The sequence below is a fragment of the Aspergillus uvarum genome, assembly GCF_003184745.1.
Source record: "Aspergillus uvarum CBS 121591 unplaced genomic scaffold BO82scaffold_42, whole genome shotgun sequence".
NCBI classification, from domain to species: Eukaryota; Fungi; Ascomycota; class Eurotiomycetes; order Eurotiales; family Aspergillaceae; genus Aspergillus; species Aspergillus uvarum.
In genome coordinates this window covers 26125-53772 of record NW_020291339.1, presented here as the reverse complement: position 1 = coordinate 53772, position 27648 = coordinate 26125, and the positions used below count along the sequence as shown (strand labels likewise).

The 27648-nt window shown below is 56.2% G+C and overlaps 8 protein-coding genes and 1 pseudogene across 9 annotated transcripts; 2 read left to right on the top strand and 7 right to left on the bottom strand.

The window, feature by feature from the left end:
• Positions 1 to 1019: 1019 nt before the first annotated feature.
• Positions 1020 to 2581, bottom strand: BO82DRAFT_419212 (flavin monoamine oxidase family protein; the record flags this gene model as incomplete). The annotated part of the gene is made up of 3 exons (XM_025640105.1): positions 2232 to 2581; positions 1878 to 2178; positions 1020 to 1813 (listed from the first exon to the last, which is right to left on the bottom strand). The coding sequence occupies exons 1-3, from the start codon at positions 2547 to 2549 to the stop codon at positions 1020 to 1022; spliced, it is 1413 nt and encodes a 470-aa protein (XP_025490000.1). The 5' UTR covers positions 2550 to 2581.
• A 673-nt stretch (positions 2582 to 3254) lies between these two features.
• Positions 3255 to 4372, bottom strand: BO82DRAFT_419202 (O-methyltransferase; the record flags this gene model as incomplete). The annotated part of the gene is made up of 3 exons (XM_025640104.1): positions 3255 to 3563; positions 3622 to 4290; positions 4340 to 4372. The coding sequence occupies 3 exons, from the start codon at positions 4370 to 4372 to the stop codon at positions 3534 to 3536; spliced, it is 732 nt and encodes a 243-aa protein (XP_025489999.1). The 3' UTR covers positions 3255 to 3533.
• Positions 4373 to 5232: 860 nt separating this feature from the next.
• BO82DRAFT_t224 lies at positions 5233 to 5318 on the bottom strand (annotated as a pseudogene). The gene has a single exon. The product of its transcript is annotated as a tRNA-OTHER (tRNA).
• A 1462-nt stretch (positions 5319 to 6780) lies between these two features.
• On the bottom strand, positions 6781 to 12019 carry BO82DRAFT_433811 (uncharacterized protein; the record flags this gene model as incomplete). The annotated part of the gene is made up of 4 exons (XM_025640907.1): positions 11923 to 12019; positions 9868 to 10118; positions 7349 to 7532; positions 6781 to 7198 (listed from the first exon to the last, which is right to left on the bottom strand). Exons 1-4 carry the CDS (start codon positions 12012 to 12014, stop codon positions 6781 to 6783), a joined length of 945 nt encoding a protein of 314 aa, XP_025489998.1. The 5' UTR covers positions 12015 to 12019.
• A 3574-nt stretch (positions 12020 to 15593) lies between these two features.
• BO82DRAFT_123341 (uncharacterized protein) lies at positions 15594 to 16624 on the bottom strand. The gene has a single exon (XM_025629898.1). The coding sequence runs from the start codon at positions 16536 to 16538 to the stop codon at positions 15945 to 15947; it is 594 nt and encodes a 197-aa protein (XP_025489997.1). The 5' UTR covers positions 16539 to 16624; the 3' UTR covers positions 15594 to 15944.
• Positions 16625 to 21222: 4598 nt separating this feature from the next.
• BO82DRAFT_123322 (uncharacterized protein) lies at positions 21223 to 22161 on the top strand. Its single transcript, XM_025629897.1, has one exon. It carries the CDS (start codon positions 21393 to 21395, stop codon positions 22131 to 22133), a length of 741 nt encoding a protein of 246 aa, XP_025489996.1. The 5' UTR covers positions 21223 to 21392; the 3' UTR covers positions 22134 to 22161.
• BO82DRAFT_123321 (uncharacterized protein) lies at positions 22162 to 23688 on the bottom strand. The gene has a single exon (XM_025629896.1). It carries the CDS (start codon positions 23492 to 23494, stop codon positions 22190 to 22192), a length of 1305 nt encoding a protein of 434 aa, XP_025489995.1. The 5' UTR covers positions 23495 to 23688; the 3' UTR covers positions 22162 to 22189.
• Positions 23689 to 23703: 15 nt separating this feature from the next.
• BO82DRAFT_356004 (flavin monoamine oxidase family protein) lies at positions 23704 to 24700 on the bottom strand. Its single transcript, XM_025635602.1, has one exon. It carries the CDS (start codon positions 24633 to 24635, stop codon positions 23742 to 23744), a length of 894 nt encoding a protein of 297 aa, XP_025489994.1. The 5' UTR covers positions 24636 to 24700; the 3' UTR covers positions 23704 to 23741.
• A 1261-nt stretch (positions 24701 to 25961) lies between these two features.
• Positions 25962 to 27531, top strand: BO82DRAFT_419193 (alpha-hydroxy acid oxidase; the record flags this gene model as incomplete). The annotated part of the gene is made up of 7 exons (XM_025640103.1): positions 25962 to 26055; positions 26120 to 26153; positions 26210 to 26553; positions 26672 to 26833; positions 26919 to 27247; positions 27333 to 27409; positions 27459 to 27531. 7 exons carry the CDS (start codon positions 25962 to 25964, stop codon positions 27529 to 27531), a joined length of 1113 nt encoding a protein of 370 aa, XP_025489993.1.
• Between the last annotated feature and the right edge of the window lie 117 nt (positions 27532 to 27648).

The following is a 27648-nucleotide window of genomic DNA, read 5'->3' as shown; positions in this document are numbered from 1 at the left end:
ATGTAGTTTGCTTGGGGGTATCGTGGGGATGATCAGGTGAGCCTGGTTTGTTTGTGATGTGCAGGATGGTACTGGTGAGTGCTATGGGCTAGTGGGCATGGATTGGGAGATAGGAGGTGGTGCTGATATACAATGAATAATTCCTTAGAGTAGAGTCATCGTCATGTGCTGTACCGTAATTTACTGACCGCTTGTGGAGATCCTGTGTCTATAAGCTCCCCATCGGACCCCCCTCAATCCCACTACAAAATCTCCAAAGTACATACCGTACTCGAGTCAGACCTTTTGACATTAAATCAAGCCCCCTTGGAAGCACTTACTTCCCCGCTATCCTGTAACCTACCTGGTACAGTACACCGCACCTCAAACCTAGATCGTAACCCACCTAATCAACATCAATACCCACGCCAGCGAGGCAGCGCATTTCTTACCCAATCAGGCAATCCAACCCGCCCCGCCCTAGTCTGGTCCCGAGAATCAGCAGACTTTTGACCGTACATCCCTCTGCAAGAGAAGCACAAAGCCGAACGAAAGCTGCAGCTTATCAATACGAACCAGAGGAAACGCTGCGCTACCTACCCATCACGCCCACTAACGCTTCTACTGAGAGTTTAGTTTCCCATGTCTCCGGGATGGGAGCAGAGAAATACTGTGGGATTGGTTGATCGAAACGGCACCCGGGTGCAGTCCGAGGCTCGGGGGTTTGAGGGCCTGAATGGGGAAAGAGTTCCCTTTTCCGGGGGCCGGATGTGGGATTGCCTCCCATGGAAGGTAGAAGGGGGAGGGGGAGGGGTTGTTTAGCGATGAATCAATACATTGGAGTGAACTACTTCTGAGTATGGCAGTTCGACCGTGTCAGATGTATTGAGTATGAGGGTTGATTCGTGTTGAGTACTGTAAGTTCTAGTATGGTGGAGAAATGAGGACGTTGAAGAAAAGCAAGCAGGTTCAAATAAGGGACGGCCTAAAGCAAAAATCAAATCAACAAACCACCCAAACACCAAAGAGACGAAAAGATACTACAACACCGCCCACCCCCTCCCCTTCCCCCCCAGCGCCCGAACCACCTCCTCCGCCCCCTTCTCCCCAGACCACAGCGCCCCCTCCATATACCCCTTCCACACTTGGCTATACTCCGTCCCCACGAAATGCACATTACCCACCGCCCTCCCATACACCTCTTCGTACTGCGTCAAATGCCCCGGCGCCGTGATCGGCGCCAACGCGCCCCGACTATACCGCTCATGCTGCCAGATCTGATCGAACATCTCGATCGGCCGCCACACGTCTGAGTTTGCGTCTTGCCCAAAGACCCGGGCCAGCTGCTTCAGCACCGCCGCCCGCCGCTCGTGCGGCAGCAGCCGGCTCCACGCCCTCCCCGGGGCCCCGTTCACGAAGCACGTCAGCGAGAAGTGCCGCTTCTCGTCGACGGAGGTGTCCCGCGCCAAGATGACGGGCCCCGCGTAGCTGGCAAAATACCCGTTGAAGTTCTGGGCCCGCCACCAGGGGGTGTTGTAGCAGATGATGGCCTTGTTGTAGTCGCCGAGCACCGTGGCGTCCGTGACGGTGCGGACGGCCGGGGGTAAGGGGGGTGTGATGGTGAGTTCCTTGTACATGGTGCTGGGGAGGGAGAGGATGAGCTTGCGGGTTGTGTAGGACTTGGTGGTGGAGGTAGTGACGGTGACGTGGGAGGAGTGGTCGTGGATGGCGTGGACGGGGGTCGACAGGTGGATGTTTTGGTGGCCGATTAGGGCTGCGAGGCGGGTGGCGATGGTTTGGGCGCCTTTGCGGGTTGCTGAGGTTAGTGGGGGACCTCCCATCGGAAAATGTAGAATAGGGTAAAGGATCTGAGAAAGGGCTTTGCAGGACAGGCTCACCATCCTGAAAGCGCAAATACTGTCCCCCCGACGCATCGTCCGCCCGGACAGCCAACAACCCCCGGTTCCGACGACAGTAGTCGATGAACCACCCCGCCGACTCCTCGCTGGCCTCGACCCCGTGCATCACCTGCGCCCACAGGTTCACCATCTGGATGACTTTGGGCAGAGCCCCGAGGTTGCGCACGTACTCCTCCAGCGTGGTGCTATCATCCTCGGCGGAGACGGGCCCCGATTTGAGCGATTCGGCCTGGATGTGGTCGCGGACATACTCCAGGCTCTTCTTCTCTGCTTCGCTGAACTGTTTGGCCAGCTTGTCAGCATTCCATTCAGCTCCGATGCTAGGCAACTCACCTCCGGCGTCACGCCGAACGGAAAGAGAAACCGCTCCTCTTCGCTCGGCTCCATCACCGCCTGGCCCGCCAGCCGCTGCTGGACGACCTTCATCCCAAACCGCTGCGCATACGCCCACACCCGGGGCTGCAGGGTGTCGTTGATCCAGGCGGCGCCGAGCTCGACGCAGCCCCGCCCGGAGGCCAGCGGCACGCTCCAGACCTTGCCGCCGACGCGGTCGCGGGCTTCGAGAACGAGCGTTGAGAGACCGGCTTGCTGGGCGGAGTAGGCGGCTTGGAGGCCGCTGAAGCCGGCACCGACGACAATCACGTCGTACATGATGGGGGTGGCTGGCTGGAAGAAGATTCAGTGAGATTGGGGCGGTTGAAATATAGTGGGGATGAGTGAGAGACAGGGTGGGGAACTGCATATATATATGGGACAGGGTTGCATGGTAGGACTCTGGCATTACTCGCAGCGGAAAGTTGGCCAAGAGAGAAAGGTACAGCATTGCACACTAATACGACCTGGAGCTCTGCAGCTCAGCTCTCACTGTCATTACCCCATCTGGCTTAGGGCTGGTTCTCATAGTTTTTACCGGATTGGGAGGTACTCACATGACTGCAGCGTGCACAGCATGCATTTGGGATTCTCTTGCTGCAGTATGTCTGGAAAACATACCAGCGAGTTCAAGTCCATGAACGAAGACCCTTTTGTATGACATTATGCTGTTACCTCCCATCTCATTCCATTGACAGTAACTATCGATCTCGTTAGTATCTTTACGCCGCCGCTCGGCCCGCTTCCGTGCCAAGACCTGTTATACTATGTTATACTACGGGGGTGCATGAATCGTCGCCAAACATAGTCTCATATCTCGCATTGTATTTCCAAATGGTTGGTGACCATCTCAATGCGAGAATAGAAGATAGTCGATGCAAGAGGTATTGAGGTTTCCACTCCAAAAGTCTCCCCGAATACCAGGGTGGAGCAGAGGGCAGATGACGCCGCGGCGACCTCGGCAAACAATGCAAACATGATGGTTCCAGCTTATGCACGCATCGTTTCATCGACTGACTTTCATGGAAGGCACAAAGCTTTCCATTCATATTGACCACCCCGTGCAACAGAAATGGACTCGCCAAATAGGAGATGTTCCAGGAAACATAACGACATAACGACAGGTGTCGATCGCAAGAAGAGCTCGAACAGCGTGATCGAACGCCGTCCTCACAGCGGGAACATGCAACAAATCCATTAGGAACTATATCTCCCCTTCACCTCACGCATCCATCGCCAAAGCCATTCCAACCACCCCTCACCTCAAACCTTCTTGCTAATCATAACAGCATCCTAAAAAAAGTCAAGTCAGCAACACCACAGCCCCACTCCAGAATCCAAGAAAACCAACCTCCTGCCCATCAACCAAAACATAAGGCAACGTGCGACTCTCATACCGCAGCACCCTTCCCTCCACCTCATGCACCCCCTCCTCCATCCACCGCGCATACGCCTTTGCCCCCTCCATCCCCACGTTGTCCGCCACCACCAGCGCGCCCGCCCGCAGCAGACCCAGTCTCTCCGCGACCAGCAAATCCGGCAGATACCGATCGCCCCAATGGTCCACAAAAAGCAGATCCACCGCCGCGTTTTCTGCCTCGAGTGCCCGCGCCACGTGGGCCAACGACGCCGCCGCCTCGCCCACAAGCACCCGCACCACATCCCCCAGCCCCGCGAACTCGAGGAGCGATTGCGCCACCGCCGCGTACGCGGCGTTGCACTCGAGGCTGTAGTACCGCGGCGCATGGGTGCCGGCGGGGGTGGCGCGGCGCAGCTCGTCGGCGAACTGGATGGCCGAGTAGCCGATGTAACCGCCTAGCTCGACCATGACGCTCGGGGAGGAGGAGCGGATGAGCTCGACGATGGGCTGGCTGCGCTCGGGGCCGATGGTCATCATGCAGTGGTTGTGGGCGGTGGCCCAGTGGTCGATCTCGGTCAGGATGGCGGCCGGGTGGTTGCGGAGCTGGGCGGCGTTCGGGTGGTGGAGGATGTGGGCTTGGAGGGCTTGTTCGCGGCCGTCCTTTGGGAGTTAGCTTTTGGTAATGGGGGTTGGAGGGCGGGGGGCGTACGCCGTGCCAGATGGTTGGGGATTGGGTGGTCATTATTGGGATGGATGGGGATTCTGACGAATGGTTGGATGGTAAGGATGGGTATCTGATGGGTTCGAGAACGTGGAAAACCGGTCTTATATACTTGCGATGTTTGATCTCTTCTCTCGTGAAAGGGATCTTATCAGATCAAAAGCGCTGTCCCCGAGGTATAGACCGAGATGCGGGGATAGAGTCGGCCTCGGGTTCCACGAGGGCCGAGCTTGCTGATAAAGCCGAGACAAGTCCGAGTGGGTCCGGCAGCAGAGAAAGGATCATGTTAGATAGCTGGTTGGAGCTATTTCCATAGCTGTAACCCACGCTATGTAAGACTAGATTAGAAAGGGTACCTAAAGATACTGTCTTGTGCTGCACTACTGCCAGCGGAACTGTAGCTAAAGTCTTATGAGTTCGAGTGGGGGATGTGAATTTCCTACATAGCTCAATCCTAGGAATGAAGTCCCTCCACAGACTATGACTTTTCTGCATTTTATAAACAGACAGAACCGATACTAAGTGCTTTAAGAACATCGCATGACTGTAGCAGGCGGTCAAGAGTAATACATAACTAGAATGCCTGATCAACCTGCTTCATCAGTTACACCTTCTCCCACCTCCACAGTCCCTGGGCTGCAACATCTCATAGATACCGTGGAATATTAACCCCCAAGCCCCGTCCCACTAATACTGGCAGTGGTACCCGAAAAGACAGATCCACCATATAGCTATCCGCGTGCCCGCCCTTTGATATCCTCAGCCCCCAGCGTCAATGACGCCCTACCGCACCCACCCCTTCATCAACACCACGCCAAAACAATTGATGACATCCCAATGACACAACTCACCCCCCCTCAGCAGGAACAAAAAAAGAAATTCCCCCGTACTGGGGTTCGAACCCAGGTCTGAAGCAGGAAACCGTGAGGTGACCCACAACCGTCGTCTCCATCTAGACCATACGGGGGTGTTTGGTGAGAGAGACAGCACTTGCCGGGCCTATATGTTTGGTTTCGTTACGCTTTTTGCCATGACCCTGCTGCATCACGCGGTATTTTAGGGATCTCTGGTATCTAGGGGTAGTGGTAACGAGGTTTAGATGAGTCTATTTTGGATTTTCTGGGCTGCTGGGCTGCTGTTTGGTGGAGGTGCCTTGCTCGGTCTAGAGTTTCGTGGACAGGGAGCTGGGATTTGATGGCCTCCGGATTGTTTCTTTGAGTTGTGTTCTCAGAATGAGGACTATGTCAGAGTGAGCACAGTGGCTTGGTCGTGTAGCTGTTGCACCTTCAATTCCTGTGAAGCTTCGCACGGTTGGCAGGCTCGTCAGCTGACCGGGGGTTTGGAGAAGGCAGGTGCGGTATTGACCGTGGACAATCAAGTGGGCGGAGATCTGCATCCCTGCATCTTCGATACCATGCACTTGTGGTACATATAGTAAGGATATGTTTGATTCTAGTAGGATAAGCTTAGTTTATTTAATAAAGAGATTACATAGAGAGAAAAACATCGGGTCAACTCCCCAAGTTGCGACCAGCGAGTCTCCGACTTCTGAACTCCACATTAATGAGCGATGAACAAGAAGCACACCGCTTCAACCCATCCCATCGCTGCAAGGTTCATTCCCATCATAGTTCCACGACTCTAATAGTAGCTCGGCTAAGATGATTCTACACTCCCACAAGTAACCGAAAGACATTTAGGCGCGTCTCGGAGAGGACAGTCACGCACAGGCCGGCCTACTGAGGCCACAGGACGGTCAACACTGTCCTCCCTGTCGTTTCCTGTGGGAGGCGTGTCGGCTCAAACAGGTCAAGGGGAGCGAGCAGAGGCTTCTGAGCTCGATGCGAAGCCCGGCCAGAGTCAATCTCGTCATCCTTGCCTCAGCTAGCCAATGCAGCTTCAAGGAAAGCGTACAGTGTCCTGGTGAAGTGTAGTCACCAGAGCCATCCGTGTTGCCTGGTTCGGCCACCGCTGCTCAGTTCCCTAGCATACTCTCTGCCGCGAGCCCACAGCCCATACTCGACCTCGATGTGAAGTGTAAGGATGAAAAGGACAAAGGTCAATCCAGTCAAGAACTCCGTTCACGGGGTAAAACTGCAAGAGGCAGGCGCGAAGGGCCTTCTCTGTGGCATATGTACCGTACATACATAGTGCCATGGATGATCAATTGATGGGACGCAGCGAACTAGCTAAGCTAGCTAAGTCTATCTGAGGGCGATAAGAGCCGACTGACTGCAAGGAGACGACAGAAGCCCTTGCTTGGAGGACGCAATCGAAGCTCGCCCCACGTTTCCATGATCCTCGCTGCAGTGAAATCATCGAGAGCGCGATCGTGATGACATTCGAGTCGCTGAATGACCGATATGACGGCCACGAGATTCAATTGATTAATTTGGGAACGGCGAGCCTCAGGTGAAAGAATAGTATTATTATCGGATCAGGAGCTCAACACCGGCGGCCCATGGCCTCGCCTCCCGGAACAGACGTACCGTCGATCGGGACCACGCAATGCTCCCGTGCAGCGTTCTTGGGGCACCATGCTCCAGGAGGGCTTCGACTGCCTCATCTCCATGGACCATCACGGCATACAAGAGCGCCGTGCAGGTAGACCTCCCTGCTGGTAGCGAGAAAGGCGAGCGCCGTGTATGTCTTGTCCGACCCATCCCATCCGCCAGGAACCCGCCGGTCTGGGCGCCATATCTCCCTTCTGAGGCCAGCATGTACCAGACGTTGAACGCCTGAAACGTTCCAGCCGGCACCTTCATACCCGGTATGGGGATCTCGTCCCGGGACACGGGTGGTGGCTCCTGGCATCCCTCTTCATTCAGCCCGTGTCCACGATAGGGGCTTCAGAGGTTCCGTAAGTGCTGGGCCAATCTCGTCCCATCACTGCTGTGCCGCGTTGTACAAAATCCAGCCTGCGAGTAAGGCAGGGAGACCAGCGGCTACAGAACATGTCCGTGGCGGCTTATCAGACGCTTCACTCATGGCCACGACCATCCATCCGCCAGCACCTCTCCCTGCTGTCCTGCGCTGTCCAGGTGGCATATTGCGCGTATAGCGGGGAAAGCATTAACCCAGATAGTGCCGTCTTTGTAGAAGAGAGTCTTGTAGAGGAAGAAGGTGTCGGGCCCCGTGGTATCCAGGAAGTTTCGGAGCTCAGGCCATGCATTTCCGCGCTCTGATCCCCTTGCCGGTTACATCTCCAGGAACATCAGCGATCAGGAGATAAGGAGACCTGATTCCTGAGGGATGAGAGCGCGGTCTTCACGTACCACCCCACCTGCATCGCTCAGTAAATCCATGAGATGGTATTAAGGGGTCGGAAGGTTGCTGCCCCGCTCCTTGCACTGTACAGGAGTCATCGGGCATTGGCATCGTGAATGACCAGGACGATTGCCAGGCTCGGTTCCTCCTCGGGGTCCCGGTCGTCTCAGCATAGCACCATGTCTCGAGCCTCGGCCGACGAGACCCCTGATGCGAAAGGTTAGTGGTCTCTGTACGCACTGGGCACGGCCCTTGCTTCACCATTCCCCCCGCTGTGTGAAAATACTCCCATGAATGTGATGAATGTGACACACTTTCTCAACGACGATCGAGGGAGTGGCACAGCACAGTGACTTGCTCAAGGCGATGCTGCACCCGAGCGTCTCGGTACAGTACACGACCATGAAAAACGCATCCAGCAAGCCCAGGGTCTGAATGCACCACCCAATCTGCTAAGTCCATCATGAGTCGCGTGAAGGGTAGAGACTGCCTTCTTCCTCGAGAATCAACTTCATGCGATACAGCAATTGGCGTGCCCGGTGCGCCGATATCCGAGATTCTGCGTTTCGTACAGCCAAATCTGGTCGGAAGGACATCAGCGTCGGACTCTGGCGGGGAGATTACGCATTCATCGTGATGCATCCCGCCATACTTTGAGCAGCGCCGGGACAGGCGGTCCTGCACTGGGTGCTGGGGACCTTGACCGCCGCTCTGAGACTGAGTGCTTCCCTTGAAAGCCCCACAGGAATGAGAACGCAAATGAGAACGCAGGCCTAGTAGTCCAGCATTTGTTGTATGAAAGGCGATGTATGGGCCCTTCAAGTCGAATGCCATTGAGGCCGATGGCTTGGCCTCGAGGGCGTGTCGGAATATCCTGAAGTATGAAAGCAAAGCCTTCATAGTTGGTCGGGCAGACTGTTCGCGGACAAGATGTGCGATCGAAACAAATGAGTGAGGAGCGGATAAGAGGACGTCGGCCACCTCATCAAGGTAGATGCTTATGCGCTGATGCCTCACAACTCACTGGAGAAAGGGTTCCCCCAGACACGCACCGATGCGGTCCAGCCCCGGTGTGTCGCTTGCCACGATCGCAGTCCGAGACGTTGCAGCGCCAGACCATGCGGAAATGCTGCTGTGCCATGCAGTAATTTGCCCTGCTCCTTGAAACCACTCATTATGGTTTCGGCGCGCAACCAGCACAGCTGGATGGAACCAGCGCTGGAAGTCAAGCGCCTGGAGCCAAGGGCCGGGTGCAGAGAAAGAAGACTCGTAAGGAACGCTGCACCATTGGGACTTGAATACTATGTCAAAGTTCACAGACGGAGTGACCTGGACCTTTCCCGCTTTGATTTGTCGCGATAGCATGATTGTCCCGTTGGTCGCCAAGTATGCCTTTCTGGCATGTCCTCAGATCTTCAGACGTGCAACCGTGCATACTAACTGTAGACGATAATGTCAGCCTGTGAACTGGGTGTATCAGCGGAGATGCAGCGGCACGCGGTTTGGCGGGCTGCGAACTAGTGTACTCCAGTAGCGAAGCATTTATAAAGCCAAGCCTGCATGACCATGTGAATCTGAGGTATGCCAAATGTGCACGCACTCCAATCGCAAGGTCCATCCGAAGAAGGGATAGACTGTGAGGACCTCAGATGCCGTTCATTCCGTGGTGTTGACGAGCGCAGCAGGCCCAGGAAGGGGTAATGATAAAGGGTACCGTGACAGGGCGCTTAGGGTATACCCGGATGTGGCCACTGGCGGTAGTTATCTGCCGTCACCAGAGGCTTTCACCAGACAGACCCGAAAGGCCAGTTGCTTATCTGAGAGACGAGCACGGTCATTGGAATGGGTCAGTCACACTGCTGACTCTGAGCCGTCATGGTCGTGATGTTTCCCGTAACTGCTCCAGGGCATGTTGGACCGCAAGCACGAAAGAGAATGATATCAGAGATCAGAGAGCACAAACCAGTGACCCATTAAAGCCCCAGTTTTCTTCGACTCCCGAATTCTTCGAGAGACCAAAACTGATTGATCCAACCATCAGAATAAAGAAGTCCAGTCTTCGGAGTGAAGTACAGAACCATCCCTCCTAATCGCGGCGGCTGCTGACCGGCCGACGAGGTGCCCTTCAAGTTCATCAATGCCCGCGGATTTGATCATCCCGAGTAATTCTTCGGCCAGGCTCCGAACCAGACCCGGTCTTGGTCATCTAAGGCCGTGGGAACTTTGCTTCAGCGCTTGGTGCCTCGAACCGATTCTCCTTTGGTCGCATTCTTGGAACTGTCTCGGCAAGATGGGCATGAGCATTTTCTCCACATGCTTCAGCACGCCGATAAAGTGTGTATGGCTGGCGTTAGAGTCGGCTTCGCCGCCGCCATGTTCATAGTACTGCTGCTGGTACCGGCGACGCACGATTGAACGCCGCAGTTTGATGGCCACCAGCCGCGGCACTTCCTTGACATGTCGGGTGGCGACGATCTTTGTCGCCCGCTCCACAAACTCGCTGTGAGTCAGAGTGTATTCTTTTGACTCTGGAGGGGTGCCGCGCTACCTGCTGCCCGCCGCTCGGAAACAGAATCGGAGGCCGGACGTTGGTCATCAGAATGGGAATCCGAATCAGGCTTATGTTTTGGGAAGGTCGTTCACGCTATCCCATGGTTTTGATGCACTGGAAACTCCCGGCTATTCCTTGGAGAGCATTTTCGGGCCTCTGACGAAGACGGCCACAGTTGGTGGTACACCTGGCGGGCTGGAAAGTCATCATTCTTCTTCCCCAGCGCAAATATTCTCCACCTCGAATGTAGATAGAAGCATTGCACGTCACGAGGCTGATTGTTCGATGGCCATTTTGATCAGGATACACTGTCCCGCTCCTGACCAGGTCTTCATACCCCATGAGCTGCGAAAGTCCTCCGGAGATGGCTGCAAATGCCTGTTTGGCTCTGCACGTGCCCAGGAACACCATGTTGACGGACCTCATCTCCAAGGGTCAGGCCCAGCAGATTGGGAGCAAAGTACTAGTTCAAAGCTCGGCAATGCTGATCCTACCACTTGCAACGCGGTGGTCGGGTGGAGGCCAGGAAGGGCTTCTCTGTTGGCAGCCGAGTGCCCCCACACTGTTGGTGCAGAAGTAACTTGTGCCGAGGGTAGTCCGAGGGATTAAACACCGGATTGATCCCATATCGGACGACGTTGTTGGGTAGCAAACGCCCCTGCCTGTCCATAGAGAGCTGCTGGTGGGAGTACAGGAAGGCAAAGAATCGTCTCGCTGCTTCGAGCGGTGCTTTCTGGTGCAGACAGGACAGCTGATCTCAACAACAGCATGTCTGATAGGTTCAAGCGCGACAGGTTGGGTGAGATCGGGGGCATCAGCCGACAAAAATCAAGTCAGATTCGAGGTCACCTCACCCGCAAGACCCTCGATGACGAAGCGGAATAATTCTCTGACGGAGCCTGAAGCTTAGCATGTAAGCAACTAGCCGAGGGCCAAGGCGAAGGACACAGAGTAGACATGGTATAGAATCATCGCAAACATCAAGCAGGCGGTGATAATAAGCCGTGACAGCCTCGCCCTACTTCTGCACAACCGAGACGAGTCCCCGGTTGTCAGCCTGGACCACAAAGTGAACACCGGGGTAGTGTTCAACCTCTTCAAGCCAGCCAGCCAAAGTGATGGTTGTCTGCGGGCCCCAACCCTCTACATTACAGAGAAGATAGGCTCCTCCCTCTGCCCCATCAGTGTACCGTACGCGGCTGGGCTCAGTCGGAAACATCGGTATAGTATTCCAGTCATCTTTCTGTTCACCCGAGCCCAGGAATCCCATCCCCATCGCCTTGGAACAAATGCCTTTGACCAGCATCAAAGAAGCAAGGGCTGGCAAAATGACAACAGTATTTCCGGCAAGGTCCAATGCCGGTACTGCTTCATTGCCTGAATGGGATTCCCACTGGAACTGCCACGACTCTACAATCGCGTCTGCACACCCTCCCTGGTCGCTGAAGATTCTGGGTGATAATCAAAAGTGTAAGATGAACGGCTACTGCGTCGCTCAACCGGCACGCGATCGCTTTCGGGTCATCGGGTGCCTGATGCTGCTGCATTGCTGGAATGTGTCTGGACCATCAGCTGACTCCACACGAACCCCTCCTTCAGTTCGGAGGATGTCTCTCAACGGTAAGAGCGGCGCCCACTATTTCTGGATGTTCGCAGGGATGGATGGCTTGTGCTGTGAGACGACGGAAAGAGATGATCTGGCCAGACAAAAATCCCGCTGATGGGGAAAAAAGGGAGGAAGGCCCGCACGCACCCATGGCCGGGGATATGACGGGCCGCGAAGGAGCCCATCAGTTGCCACCACAGGTCATGAATAGGCCTAAGACGCAGCGGCGTGAGGCCCATGAGGAGCATTCCTTTAGCAGGTGTCAGTTAGAGATGCATTTGGAGCGTCCATGGTAGTACGGAAGGAGGGTGAAGAGGGAGGAGCATAGGGAGGTGCTATCGAGCAGCCAGAACAGAAATTGGCTGTTGGGCTGAAGGTCGAGAAGAGGAAAATCCTGAAAGAGGATCTTGAAGAGGAAGGTTAGAGCTTTGCCACAGTGCTTCACTATATTGGGGCACAAGTGAGTCAGCGGTAGTTTCCACTACCTTTGGCAATAGTCACTCAAAAAGCAATGCACCAGGTGTATATGGAATCTCATTCAAGGTTGTCAGGGGTCAGGTGGTCCAGGACGCGGACAACCCATGAACCATCGATGGCTGACCTTGAACCTCGGACACCAGCCTTGCGCCCATTGGAACAGGTGCAGCGTATTCTGCCATCTCGAAGACAGAAGAATAGTCCAGCCAGGGTGGCCTGCGAACCGTGTGGGCCCAATCAGTGCATGAACAATACAGGTGCCTGAAGAGCCATCAAGGGCGGCAGAATATGTGTTGGCCGAACTCTCATCGAAGGTCCTAAGTTATGGTTCCGACTCGAATATTGTCGGAGGTGTGGTGAGCCGGTCTTCCTCGTTGTCCGAGACGGGCTTGGCCGGCCTTTGTCCGGATACTGTGATTCAGGCGTTGGCATCGAACCTCCAGTCCACAGCGCTAATAGTCCACGAGGGACTGTAAGACTGGCAGCAGGGAGTGAAACCGGTGCCGTACGTTCAAGACTTATGTGGAGATGCCAAGGATGGTTTCCCAAACGGAACAGGTTTTGCCCAGTCATCTTGTCCTTAGACTTCGCCAGCGAATTCTCGAACATGCTTCCACCTCATGACTTTGTCATCATGTGCCCAGCCTAAGATTGAGTCACTGTAGTAGGCTTGCTTGCACCAGCCATCTCATTGTAGCGACTAGCAAAGACCTTGCTAGACTCAACGATCAAGTAGTGACATGCCGGCCGGATAGCGAGAGAGCACAGACTATCGCGATGTGGCCATTGCCAGCAGTAAGTGCGTAGGCGAGATGTGCAGATGGCAGAGATACGCGCCCTCGGATGCCCGTTGTAGTTGTTTTCAGAGGCATCCAGGTAGCACATCGCATGGACGGAGTTGACAGGAAGGCGAGGAACATCGCTAGGATTGACCGGCAAATTGGATTTGCTTCGGATGTCTTCGCAGAGATCCAGACGAAGGAAGCTTGTTTCGAAAGGGACTTTCTTAACCCATTCAGGCGCGGTGAAGTGATTGAGTAAATCACGTCGGCAGAGTCTGAGGAGGCCAACGTGGCGAAGTTGATACTCTTAAATGAACGGATCCTGCAGGTCGTGTTCGGTGCAGAATCTGTTTAGAGTGATCTGCCATAAATGCAACAGATCTGGGCTGAAAGGGTCCCCTGCCAACGGGGGTGGCCGAGTCAGATCCCAACGTTTTCTAGCAGCGCTTTCCAAATAAAAGCAATATATACATCGTCAAGGAACCAGCGCAGTCAGGCAGACCACCAACCTTAGGTAGTAGTTCTCGCGGTTCCAATACAGGTCCCAGCTTTGGCCGGTGAATCGGACTTTCAGACCGGCACGCATGATAGCTTGATCTTTCTTGGATTCTGCTCTGAGAAGCAGAATGCAAAGGCAACCTCGGCACATCCTGCTCCATCAGGTGTACTCTTTCCGGACCCCATGCCATCCGCCAGGAAGCCACCGGTCTGAGCTCCATTCTCCCCTTCCGAGAATGGAGCTTGACAAACTGAAAGGTCACTCCGTCGGTCAGGAGCCCATGGACCGAGGTGACTGACCTCTTCCGAATACTAGCCATGTATCGGTCCAGCTAGCTTGGACCATCTGGTACGTCTCCCTCCGGCGCTTGACTTCAATCACTGCTCTGATATCCTCTTCGGACGCTTTCCCAGCCATTATAGCTAAGCCTAACCGCCCAGCATAAGTCCTGTCATTGACAGTGTCCTCGTATGAGCTAAAGTGCTCTGATCGTCAACAAGAACGAAGGACCACGGCGATGGAATCTTCGCGCTCCAGAGAACCGTGCTGTCAAGTGTGCAGGTACTGTTGATATCCTTAAGCGCGAGGCTATAGGACTCCTGGAACGCTGTAGCCGGAATCTTCGTACCTGGTATTGGGATTTCGTCACGAAGGTGCCGACCAAGTTGCGAGTCTTTTGGAATGTTGAAGACGTTAGAACGCGGCGAAGCTCTCCTCGCTCAAAAGGTCGATCGACAAAGAGTCCATGAAGGCGTCGTAGATGTTGCTTTCTGCTCCGGTGACTTTGCATGGCATCGGGACCGTTAGGCGTGGCAGAGAAGTGCCACCAGGGCCTTGGCGATGACAGAGGGCGGAGACAGATGCTGGCTTGGCCGCCACTTCTCTGGGTACGGGCCAGGCTTGGCTGCCCCGCTGCTGGTGGTCGGAGCGCGGACCTGCGCTGTGTGGGTATAGATCATACTTTCCAGCTGGCCGCATCGCGGGTTCTCCAGGGCCCGGTCGTTGTGGCGGGCCCCGACGAAGGTGGCCGAGATGTCCCAGCCCGCACTCGACAGCGACTGGATGCGTTGTGCGTCATCACAACTTCCTTTGTCTAACCGTGGATGGCAACATGTTGTAAGGCCATAATAAGCAGCTTTTATGCAGCCAAACCTGGATTAAGCGTCCGCTCGGGGCCTGCAAGCGGCCACCCTCCCACTGGGGACAGGCGCATGTTCGCCATTTGGCACCACATCTGCAGCTGAACTGCGCGACGCCATTGCAACTATAGCCAAATAGTCAATATTGGCATCAAAAGCTTCAAAATCAGTTCGAGGGGCACCTACTTCATATGATTGCATTGCGGAGTGAGCTAAACCATCGACCCGGAAGCATAGCACGGTTGCCACCCTTCCGTGTGAGAGCCAGGGGACTTTTGCGTTGGTCCCAGCAAGGCGCATGCACAGAGTGGAATCAGCATGAAAGCGAGGTAGCTGACGAGCCGCAGAATAAATCAGGACTTTGTTCCTTTCCCGGTGCACTATGGCGATGATCCCGTCTCCCGGACTCCTGTAACAGCGTTCCTCCTGTGCTTTTCTTCTCCACGCCCCGTTCCTCATCTCCCTCCTCTTCCAACCTCGCCCCGCCCTCTCTAACGGGATGCAACTCGCACGAAGACCTCCCAAATAAGTGCCCATCGCAGCCCTCACACGTATGTGTCCTAGGCCCATGTGACCCTATGATGTTGACGCAGCAGTGGTAGCAAGACGGACTTCCTTAGGCACTGAGCGCGGCGTCTGCCAAGGGAGGTTCATGCACACTGGCTGTCGGGGCTGGTATGGATATTCGTCATTGGGCTGCCTGCGTCCGCGCTCTTGCCGGAGGGCGTGGTCTGAGCGGATGGCGCCCTTTGGTCGTGGGTCTGTTCAAGATCGCCCTTTCCACTAAAGATCAAGGAGAATATCTGCGTCTGGATTGGGTCCACGGCACTGTTGCCAGTCTTGCACATCGGTAGCATGTCTTATCCTGAACCCGATGCGATGAATTAAACCCATCCACGGACTTTCATTGCAGTTTGAGCAGAGCCAGGTTTGCCGAAAGGTATCGTGTTTTGACGAGCCAGGTCCAAAGGAAATTATAATAACCTTCCACTTGGCAATGCAGAACCATAGCCTGGCCGCTTGGGCTTGAACTGAGGTGCCGGGTGTCTCGTTGCAAAGCCAGGGAGTATTTGGTGTTTGCTGGTCTATCGGTCGAGTTGAACACCAGGCCCTGGGATCGTTGCCTGGAGTTCAGCGCGTCACCTGTCGTGGAATCGACTGCGCGACCTCTTCCGCCCAGCGAATGATACATGGTGTCTTTAGCCCAAATTGCCAGCACGAGAGAGCAATTGTGTAGGGCATCAAAAATACCCAGACAACCGTTTCTCGACTTCAATCTTTGGTCTGAACTAGAAGGTCACACAGAGTCTCTCCCTGGCAGCTTCTGCCGATCAATGGAAGGTCTTCAATGCTTGAGCCGTGATTATTCTCCCAGAATATCGAGGACGCAATCCCTGCTTTCAAATTTGACCCCGAGAATGGATCCAGTCCGGCTTCGACATCAGCCTCGCATACTTGATTCTGCACAGCATCCAGTCCAGTGTGTCTATCAAAATCGCAAGGAACGCCGGGGCAAGCGGTCCTCGTAGGCGAGCCCAAAACGTCCGGTTCCGGCAGGCCGCAGTGCACCTGTCCGGCGATGATGCGGTCGGGTCGGGTGGGATGAATGCGTCGCACGCACCATGACTGGGTATAGTACCCGCGTTGGTGTTTTCGAGAATTGTCAGGTTCGCTTCGGGCGAGTGAGGATCTTGGACGAGTGAGAGGGTCCCGCACTCTCTTCACCGCAGTTGCCTCACAACATCCATGATTCCATGGGTCGGCCACGGTGGTGCGGCGGACGGCCATACGAGTCACTCTAATCCATTGGGAAGAGACTCGCCCCGTCTCCATTCCACTGGCAAAGCTCGAATACCTCCAAGACATTCCACAGATCTGGATTTGTGGCTCGGCTAGGAGTCTGTAAGTGCCTGAGACTAGGGACTAGAGACAGGCGAAATCTCCTGGCGGGGGTGTTCCATCCCAGCTGCGACGCAGGAATTCGGCTTGCGGCGTAGCGTAGGCGCTCGTATGAGTCGGGTCTCCTAACCGCGTGTTGTTACAGCTTGTGACAAAAGCTGGCTAATCGACGTGGTAGTGCCGATGAGAATGATTGAAATAGAGATAGGGTGAGCCCGTGATCTTGCGCCTGTGGTGGTGGCCGTCTTGTGCCCGCAACCCTCGCCCCAAACCAGACAGCCTCTAACGTGAAGAGAACGAGACAGAACGGCCATCGCGAGCTCTGGCCTGGTCCGACCAGACTACACTCTTTCAGCTCCCGCGAGGCATTGTTTTGTGTTCGACCCAGTCTGTTTATCTGCAGCAGCGGCAGAACGATCGCCAGGGATGTTTCTGCAGTGTGTAGCCTCGCCTCAGGAATCTCACGAAGGCCGGACTGCAAGAGACAAAGCATCAAATCCTCTCATCAGCTAAGATCCCGTGCAGTGTATTCAGTAGATGAGGCCGCAATCCCGTGCGTAAGAGGTCTGCCATTCCACGGAAGCCGCCTTACTTCTCCCGGTCTCCGACAGATCTTGACCTTTTCCGACAGTGATATGGGAGACTCGTCTCCTAAGTTCCGTCTTCTGACATAGTGTTCCTTTAATTGAATGTTCCTCTGATCAAACGTTCCTGCATCTCCCCCAGTCCATCATCCTCTTGCCAGTCGATGAGGACACTTGAATATAGGACACACGTTCTCTCGTGTCTTTCGCGCTCATTTCCCGGTATGGCCTTGCTGATCCCGCGCGGTGGCGATGTCTCGACGGAGTCATGGGTGATGAGATTTCCCTAGAGCCGAGGCATAGTTTAGCGGTAGATCGTTTGCCAGACGCGGGTCTCGTTGCCATTCCTCTGTCAAAGCTTGCGCTTTGCGTAGTCCAGAGTCTCGCTACAGAACAGGGCTGCGTCTCCCTGATTGACCCCGTTTCCGTGGTGAACCCCGTTCTCGTGGGTTGCTCTGGATTTGCCATGATCTCCAGGAGCAGAACCCCCGGCGTCATGCCATATTTCTCCAACTATCGATGTTGAGGATGGCTTCTGGTTCTCCCACGTGGATAGCCTCTTCGCGTACTCGGCGGGAGGTTCAATGAGTACGGCCATCGATGACATTCTCGCGAGTTGTTGTGGGTTTCCTTCCCAGTGCTCTGCGATGGAGAGAACCAATAACACGTGTGCAAGAACAAGCCTGCTAATGAGACGCCCAAGAAGATGGGACTGTTGCGTAGAGAGACCTTGAAATGACACAGCCATGAGGAAAGGCTCGCAGGCCTTGGCCTGGGCTTGTCGCCAGAGTCATCTAGGTAGAGCGTCCGTCCATCCCACGGTAGCCAGTTGTTTGGGCCCTCATATCTGTGGAACATGCGACGAGGATGAATCGAAAACAGGGCGTTGCTTGGAAGACAGGTCTGCGCATCCCCCGCATGAAGAGCTGTACTCGAGAGGGCAATCGGTCGGCAGGACCGGTGTGTTATGCAGGACCGTTTACAATGTCCTGTGTCAATACTCCCAGGGTCCCGCAGGTGCACTGACATCAGCAGCCACTGCAGCTTCAACAGGCTCCGCAGGCTCAGTGACTGAACTGATGAAAAGTTGGAGAAAGTGGTTGAGGGAAAGCCTGTGCAGCTTTGTCCCAATTTCGATCTGACATAGCTTGGTCCGGTTGCTGGAGCATGTGTTTCCACCACATTCGGTTACAACTCGGCGCTGGATTGCGGTTTGTAGCAAATGCGTGGTACAAGCCACCACAGACTCCGGAAGACCTTCCCCTTTCCTCGGGTAGGACTCCATGTCAAATGGTTTGGTCGGTAGAGTCGTAATGCAACGACTGGAACGAGGCGAGCGCACCGAGGTGTTCCGTGCTCGCAGTGTGCGTGCAGTCCGACACATCGCGCTATTTCCGGAGGTCGGCTGGCCTGATCACGGTTGTCCTCAAGCTCCTCACTCACAACAGCACTGCACGAGACAGCCCGCGCAGCACAAGCCGTAGAGGGAAGGGGCTGCATCTCGTCATCCGTGCCGTCTGACACGATGATGGTGTGTCGATCATTGTGTATATGGGTATACACTCAGACGTCAGGTGTAGACTCCATTTTGGTGGTGGGAGTGGACGACATGTTGGAGTATGATATGAGCGATCAAGGAGCTCGAGAGGCAGTACCGATTATTTGATTCGAAGCCTGCTTAGACGTCGGAGAGGTTCAACTTCCTGAGGTGGTGCGTAGGGCGTGGAGATGTTCCAGCCTTTCAACCACGGTTGAGGGCTCAGACTAATTGTGAAGATACTGGCCCCCAGTCGATCGCTGTAAGCGAAGAATCCAGAGGACGGTGCATCAATGCTCAACTGTTAAATCAAGCGGTGCAAGCATCGAACTATCAGTCATCAAAGCGTCAGTGAGTTTGTTCAACAAGCTCCCTCCCACTGCAGCTGGAACGATCAGGCAAATTGGTGATGTACTTACTGTAAACCCTCCATGTGTGTTTCAAGCTCAAGCACCGACAGAATTCAACTCTCACCTCATCCTAGATGGACCTCTATCCTCCCCGCTGGTCGATGCGTCCATCGACACGGCATAAGCACATGCCTTGAAGCGCAGATGGCTTAAACAACAGCCTTCCGGTCCAACTATCGACTGGCAAGACAGCTCATGTCAATGCATCAGCACCAGCCCGAATTCTACAAAGAAACGGCACAAGGAAGATTGTATCTCGCTCAGTGTCAAATATCGCACGACACAACCTTTAACCCGACCGGGATACCAGAGAATTTGGGCTTCTGGCCGAAATGCAAGGCGAGAGGACTACCGCGACCGATCCGTCTGACGGTCAGGAGGCCATCTGGCTGCACCGCGCCCCTGTTCCATGCTCATCACGGAACAGTTCGCTCGTAAGTAAGCTCGGGGTATTCCTGACAGTCCGATTGCACAGACTCCACTAGCACCTCCTGCTACCCGCGCCCTTGTGTGCAGCATCAAAGGTAAGCGAGATTCCGTGCAGCAGGGTGGACCAGCGTCCAAGCCCGGTCTCGAGTACTCTGCCTTACCGAAGTACTCTTCAAGAATGCCGGGTGGAAGGGACTGGAAGCATCCGGCACTGAGAACCCCGTGGTTAGCAAACATCAGCAGCCATGGTACGAGTGTGCAACATCTTACCAGAAAGAAACCCCAACCTGTGCTTCCCAGTACAATACACCAGACGTCCTGAGGAGAGGGAAGACAACACCTCATCTCGAGGTAGAACATGCTGAGATGCAGTGTACAACACAATAGAAAGGTTCTCGTGTTCCTTGTGGAGGGGGGGGGGGGGGGGGGGAGACGAAGATGATTTCTAGATGTGGTGTACAGAGAATCTGTTAGTCCAAGGCTTGAGCTGGGTAGGAATAAGAAACTCACGGGAGGATACGAGTATTCCATTCGGCGAAGGGCCGGGTGTCGCCATTCACGGAAGTGCCCTAAGATGGCCCGGTGAAAATCAGCAAGTAACGGGACTTCTTCTACCTAGTTAGTGAAGAGTCGACTGCACGACGGGGTCATAGTCTCACCTTCACGGGGCACGTGGTCTCTGGATTGGGGGTGATTCCGTGGACGGGTCAGAGCCGGTTCCTGGTAGGGCTTTGTAGAAGATGGTAGCGGTTGTAGGAAATAGACTCCCATGAAACTGAGGTGGGACTGAAAGGAAAGGTGTACCAAGGTTCAGAACAAATGACATGCTGAGTAGCAGTTGACTGACAGAAGATGAGAAGTACAGTAAGTAATATATATACAAGAAGAGAAATGAGAGAAAGCTAAAAGAAAGAGAGATGGAGACAGAGGTATGTTACTGGAGGCGTATATATAGTGCACAGAGGGAAGTAAGAGAGAGTGGTGAGAACAACAAAACTTCACCTGCTCCGGGTCAAAAGTACAGCCGTTAGTAGAATGCCATTCACGAAAGTGGGCTAGAGAGTACAGTGTCAATAATGAGAGTGGATAAAAGCACAGCCGTGAATGGGAACTCTGTTCAGAGGGTACAGTATTAATAGAGTAACTGGGAAAAGAGCATGGCGGTGGATGGGAGACGGAGACTAGAGGAGAGCACACCCGTTAATCGGAAACTAGGTAAGGGCATGGTGTAAATAGGGAGACGCGGACGCAAATGTGCAGCAAACGCCCAGCAAACGCCAACCCAGCCCAGCCGACAAGGGAAAGGCCCAGATTCAGCCCGGTGGGTCTCCAGGCTGGGCAGCCCCACTGCCACAATGCTTGCTCGTCATGTTTGACAGCGTCTGCAGGCCGGAATCAAGCAATTGCCAGCTGCCACTGCATACACCTTGTCATAACCACCATCATCAGACGGAAGCACCGTTTGCCCACCCCCAGCTCGTCAGCTCCTCGTCAATCTGGACCTCCAGGTGCCCGATCATGACCCTGACCCTGCATCACAAATCGTCGGAAGATCCATGACTGAATCCGGGGGTGACCGTTGTCGATCCAGCCGTCCAGGCTGATGATAGGTGCACTGCGTTTCCCGCGCTCCACTGCTTGCGTTTGAGGTTGATGGAGGTTTCCGACTAGGGTTGAGGTTAACCGGCTAAGAGGGTCTGAGGGTCTTTCTTTCTTTCGTTTCTTTCTTCCCTCTGTGGTCTGTCTTTTCTGTCTGTCTCTATCGCCCTTGGTTCTTGCTTTCTTTGCTATTGCCGCTGAGCGCGTTTGTCCGACCCCGCATACTCCAGCTGCCCAGCTACGCCATCACACCACACCCAGCATGCGGATACCTCTCCTTCTCGCCCTCCTGCTCCAGACCATCGCGGTTTCCAGCATAGGCATCAGCCTGCCACCGCCTCCCCACGACCCTCCACCCACCGACCACGCCGTCCAATTCCCGTGGAAATCCCAGCGGGCCACCGTGGCCGACCACAGCACCAAAACCCAACTCTACGCCCTCGCCGCGCAGCAACAACAGCAGCAGCCGCACTTCGCCCACTACCTGCAACACTACCTGGGTAACACGGGCACGGACGCCGACATCTCACCAGACGAGCTGCTGGCCGCGCTCCCCCGCTTCTACGAGGAGGTGCAAACGCTGGTGACCTTCAAGGCGCGCCTGGCCGCCGCGGATCTGGTCGCGGGCGTGCGGCCCACCGTCCTCTTCAGCAGCTTCTGGCACGAATACGCCACCACCAGCGAGGAAGGCTGGGATTGGTTCCTCGCGCTGGATCGGTTCCGGTATAGTGTCACGGGCGCCGTGCAGCTCGCCGCGGACAGCGCGGAAGAACCAAAAGTGCAGTTTCGGGTGGATGTGCTGCGCACGCTTGACTTCTCGGCCGGCCGGGAGATCGTGCTCGGTCGGTATGAGTATCGCGATGCCCAGCTGGTCGACTTGCAGGTCAAGGGGCTGGCGCGGGAGTTTGTGATTCGGGGGTCGAGCCAGGGGTATTACCTGGAGCAGCAGCAGCAGCAACAACAACAGGAGGAGGGGGATAGCACAGTGTCCGTACATCCATAGAGCAAGCAATACCCCGCTTCATCCACGAATGGAAGAATTGCACCTGCACTGCAGTCTCAACCAATCCAACTGATGGCCTCACACCGGCCCAAACTGTCCGCAACCGCCTGGATGCGATGCGTCATCCAACCGGACGTAAACCCGTCCGCTTTCTTGCCCAGCTGCATCCCCCTCCCTAACCAACACCTCCCATCCGCGACCGCAAACCGATATCCGAGACACAGCGCCTCATGGGCACACATCTCCCTACACTCGTCCACGGTGGCGGTCTGCCCAACCTCGTCGCCCACCAAATTATCCCACCCTTCCCTCGAGGCCTGGATCTGGCCCCAAACCACCCGCCAAAACACATCCCGATAAACCATCACCCGACCAGCATACCCATCGCGCTGCCACCCCTCCTCCAACTGCACCAAACCCTTCAAGTCCGCCTCCCCCTCCAAGTGATGAAACGACACCGCGGGATAACACCACACACGATCGGGGGTATCCGCACGCACCGCAAAGAAATCCACCTCCGAAGGCGGCGCGATCTGCAACATGGGCCAGCTCCAGGTCAGCGACACGCCGCAGCTCTCCAGCAGGATGCCCAGCAGACAGTCGCCAGCCCAGTGGGCGTCGACGGCCGTCTCCCAGCCGTCGCCGCTCTGCGCGCGCAGATCGCGGGCGCGCTCCATGGCCGGCCGCGAGAGCACGAACCCCGATCCGCCGTGCGCGAACAGCGCGTCCACGATCTGCATTTGGTTGCCTAGGTACCACGGCTGGTGCGGGTCGAAGCGCGCCAGCCAGGCGGCCAGGTTATGCCAGAGGAGGTAAGTGTCGGCCTCCATGAAGACGAACCACTTGGCGGACGGGCGCGCGGCCAGCGCGGCGTCCACCATCGGCAGGAATTTCCACTTGTCCAGCTTCCACCCCGGGTTGTTGGGTTTGCCGATCGGCGTGTTGACGTCTGCGACGAGGTCGGCGGGCGTGAGGCCGCTGTGGCCGGCGAGGCGGACGCGGTTGTACAGGCTGAAGTCCGGGTTGGTGGATTTCGTGGTGCTGGAGATGTACGGGCCCAGGATGTCTTGCGTGGAGACTGTGGAGGAAAGGCGCTCGGCGTAGTCGGAGTAGATCACGTAGTTGGGGATGCAGCGCAGGGTGGTGGTCAGGTGCGGGGGCACTTTCGTGCGGGCTTCGGTGATGCCGGTTTTGAGGATGACCAGCACGTCATTGTAGATGGGGGGGAGGGCGCAGTCGGTGGGGGTTGGATGGAGAGGGAGGAGAGGAGGGGAGGAGGAGAAGCTGAAGGAGTGGTGGAAGGTATAGATAACCGCAATAATGACAATGGCGGGGAGAAGGCGCCGGAGTCGGGGTGACATGATGATTGATTGAGTGGTGGGATGCGATTAAGATTAAGGGGGTGAAGCCGTTCAAAAGCAACAAATGAACGCGAGGGGGGAGATTGGCTTATGTAATACCCATGCCCCGGACTTACGGATTGGCCGGGCCCCGTATCTCCGCCCGCCTGGATTGTTACTGCAACGTTGAACTACCGCAACACAACCTCTATCTCTTTCTCTTTTCCAATTTCAACTCTCTAATACCATCTCAATCCACCATCTCCCATCACAATCGACTCCGATTCAACCCCTGCACCACCTCCCTTGCGCCCCGTCGCCCACTGCGCACCGCCCCCTCCATATACCCCTTCCACTCCGCCGCCGTCTCCGTCCCCACGAAATGCACATTCCCGACCGGCTCCCGCAACGCGTCGCCCGCCAGCGTCAACACCCCCGGCGGCAGCGCCGGACACGGACAGCCCCAGCCCGACAACTCCTCGCCGCTCCACTCATGGCCTCGCGCTTCCAGAAACTCGTTGGCAGGGAGATCAGGCTCATCATAGATCAGGCCCAACTGGCGCAGCAGCGCCTGCTCCCGCTTTCGGGGGTCTTGCTCCCGCGCCCACTGGCGCCCACTCTCGCCCGCCAGGAACGCCGTGAGCACGTACTTGCCATCGCGGGGGCTGCTGGTGTCCCGGTAGATGGACGCGGGCCCCTTGAACGACTGCACCAACCCACAATAGCCGCGCTCGACCCACCACGCCGAGCGGAATACCAGCATCACCTTGGTGTAGTAGCCGTAGCGGAACGAGTCGACCAGCAGCTGCTTTTTGGGCGGAAGTGGCGGGGTGAATTGGATGGTCTTGAGGACTGGGGTTGGGGCGGAGCAGATCACTTTCTTGGCGCGGATGGCGCGGCCCGTTCGAGAGAGGACCACTGACCCGCTAGATCCGGCTCCAGGGGCGCTTTGGAGGATGGCGTCCACGCGCTCGCCGAAGTGGATTGTGTTCGCTGGGAGGTCGGCGGCCATGGCCTTCGAAAAGCTCTGCGTGCCCTCGCGGACGCGCAGGTACTGCGCCCCGTGGCGCCGGTCGGACCGCATCTGGATCAGGCCGCCGCCGGAGCGGCAGTAGTTCAGGAAGTAGAGGGCTGAGATGTCCGTGGGCTCTTGGCCGAGCATGGCGCGCGTCCAGACTGAGGCAGTCGCCAACGCGGTCGGGCTGACGTGGCGGGATTGCAGGTAGGCGTAGAAGGAGAGCGCGTCGAGGGCGGGGTCGGCGGGGTTGCTGCAGGAGAGCGCTTGGCAGTCCGCCTCGCACATTTCGCGCACGTTGTCGAGTTCAGTTTGGATTTGCGGCGTGATCTGGGGTTGTTAGCGGTACGTTCAGTGCGCCGGCGAGGGCGGTGGCAGCTTACGCATGGGGTTTGGCCGTAGGGGAAGAGGACCGTAGGGGCGTCGTCCGGTTGCAGCAGACAGTTGCCGGTGGTGTTCTGCTCGATGAGCTCGACGCCGGCGCGTCGTGCGAGGGCGATCATTTCGGTCTGGTTGGTGTCGTTGATCCACGCCGCGCCTAGGTCGACAACCCCGGTGCCGCTGGGGAGGGTCTCACTCCATGTTTTCCCGCCCACACGGTCACGGCCCTCCAGGATGAGAGCGGAGAGGCCAGATTGGAGGACCGACTCGGCTGCTGCCAGACCGGAGAGACCTGCGCCGATGACGAGGACGTCGACGTCGGCATCGGTTGGCGAGGGCAGCGAGCGGGGAACGGCCGGGGAGGGAACTGCAACGGTCGCAGCGATCTCATATTTCCACTCCGGCACGGCCAAAGCAGGAACCGGTACAACGGTGACGGCAGGAAGATGGCCAGCAAGGAAGGTCTGCAGGGGCTTCGGGTGTAGACGGTTGGCCGCATCGTAGTTGACCACGTAGAGGGTTAGGCTGACAATGTCACCCGGCGACGCACCGGCCGCGGCGATGACACGGTGCAGGTTCAACAAGGCCAGATGAATCTGCGAAACGCCATCGGAGGGGGTCTTGCCAGCTAAGGTGCCGGGTTGGCCGGAGATGTGCAGTAGAGGGCCGTTGGAGACGACCCCGGCGGCGTGGTAGGCGGCGGGGTCCGTCACAATAGACTGGGTAGACTTGGTAGACATGATGATGACTACAGGAAGTAATGAATGTGTGGCAAAGACGTAGTAGAAGCGGGGTTCTTATATCAGGGATGATGCATGGATGCTGGATGCGCCTGCCGGTCCGGTGGGCTATCGCGGGACAATCCAATTAGGGCTATCTTATCCGGGGTGGCTTGCCGTGGGGGGCGGAGTCGGGATGACTTGCCTCGACCATGGCTTATCGTTGCGGGGGGCTGATGCGGAGAAGCCAGCAGTAGATAGATGGCCGGAAACACAGCATGAAAGTGGAAGTATATAGCCAGCTCGTTCAAGGATCATCACCAACTCGTCTCCCTCGTCTCCCCCATCTCCATCTCCCTCATACACAGTCAACATGGCCAACCGCGGCAAAGTCCACGACCCCAAAGTCCTCACCATCGCCGAACTGGCGCTCGAGGCGCAAAAGCGCCTGCCCCCCGTCGTCCGAGGTCAGCTCCTACTGCTCTTACCCCTCAATCCCTAACCCCAACCAAGCCTAACAGAAGGAGACAGACTACTTCAACGAAGGCGCCGGGGATCTAGTCACGTACGGCTATCTCCCTCCTCCTCACACCCTCACTCCCATATTGATAAGAAGGACAGCCTGCGCGACAACGAAGAAGCCTACGGCCGGTACAAACTAATGCCGCGAGTCCTTCGCGACGTCGCCGACCTCGACACAACCACCACCCTATTCGGCAGTAAAATCACCTTCCCGTTCGGCTTCTCCCCAGCCGCAGCCCACAAACTCGCCCACATCGACGGCGAAACCGGGACATCCCGCGCAGCCGCCGCACATAACATCCCGATGGCGCTGTCCTCGTGGTCGACCTCGAGCGTTGAGGAGGTGATCGCCGCCAGTGAGGGCCAGGGGAATCCGTATATCATGCAGGTGTCGTTCTTCCAGGATATCAGTATTACGGAGAGGATTATCAAGGCGGCGGAGAGTGAGTTGGGCCCCGTCTGTCATCGTCTGGAGTCAACGCTGGCTGTGCTGCGCACACACAATCCATGCTTTGAGCCCAGCCCGGAGAGGGAACAATACTAACAAGTGAAACCCAACAGACGCAGGCTACAAAGCCCTCTTCGTAAGCGTCGACCTCCCCATCCTGGGCAACCGCCTCAACGAATCCCGCAACAACTTCAACTTCCCGCCACATTTGAAGTTTCCTGTGCTGGCCGGCGCGGCGGAGATGGGGCTGGAGGATACGTATGAGCGGGGATATGGTAAGCCTTTCCCTTCCCGTGCCTTCCCCTCCATTTCCCATAATCAGACCCCCACACAATCCAATCCGGTTCTAACAAAAAAAAGACGCCACAATCCACTGGACTAAAACCATCCCCTGGCTACGGCAGCACACCAACCTCGCCATCTGGTTGAAGGGCGTGTACGCGCCCGCCGACATCGAGCTGGCCATCCAGCACGGCGTGGACGGGGTGCTCATCTCCAACCACGGCGGGCGGCAGCTGGACGGGGTGCCGGCCACGTTGGATGCGCTGCGGGTGTGTGCCCCCGTCGCCAAGGGCCGGATCCCGCTGGCCGTGGACGGGGGGATTCGACGGGGCGCGGATGTGTTTAAGGCGTTGGCGTTGGGGGCGAGTTGTTGTTTTGTCGGGAGGGTGCCGATTTGGGGGTTGGCGGTATGTTTCTTCTCCTTTCTTGTGTCTTTGGGGGTGGGGTAAGGGGATTGGGGATTAGGGGTGGTGCTAACGTTTGCGTGTGCAGTATAATGGGGAGCAGGGGGTGGACTTGGCGATCCGGATAATCTATGATGAGTTTTGTCGGACGATGATGCTTGCTGGGTGAGTTCGTCCCGAAACACTGGGTGGAGTGTGTGCTGACTGGATGCAGGTGTCGGACGATTGCGGATATCACGCCGGAGCATTTGGCGGTGTTGGAGAGGGGGGTATTGGCGAAATTGTAGATGGCAAAAATAGACGGTGCATTTCATACAGATACGAAGCTGGTCGCGAGCTGAATATATCCTCGGGCAGGAGTTTTAACCAGTATCTGCATTTTCTCTACAGCAGCGGGAGCGCCT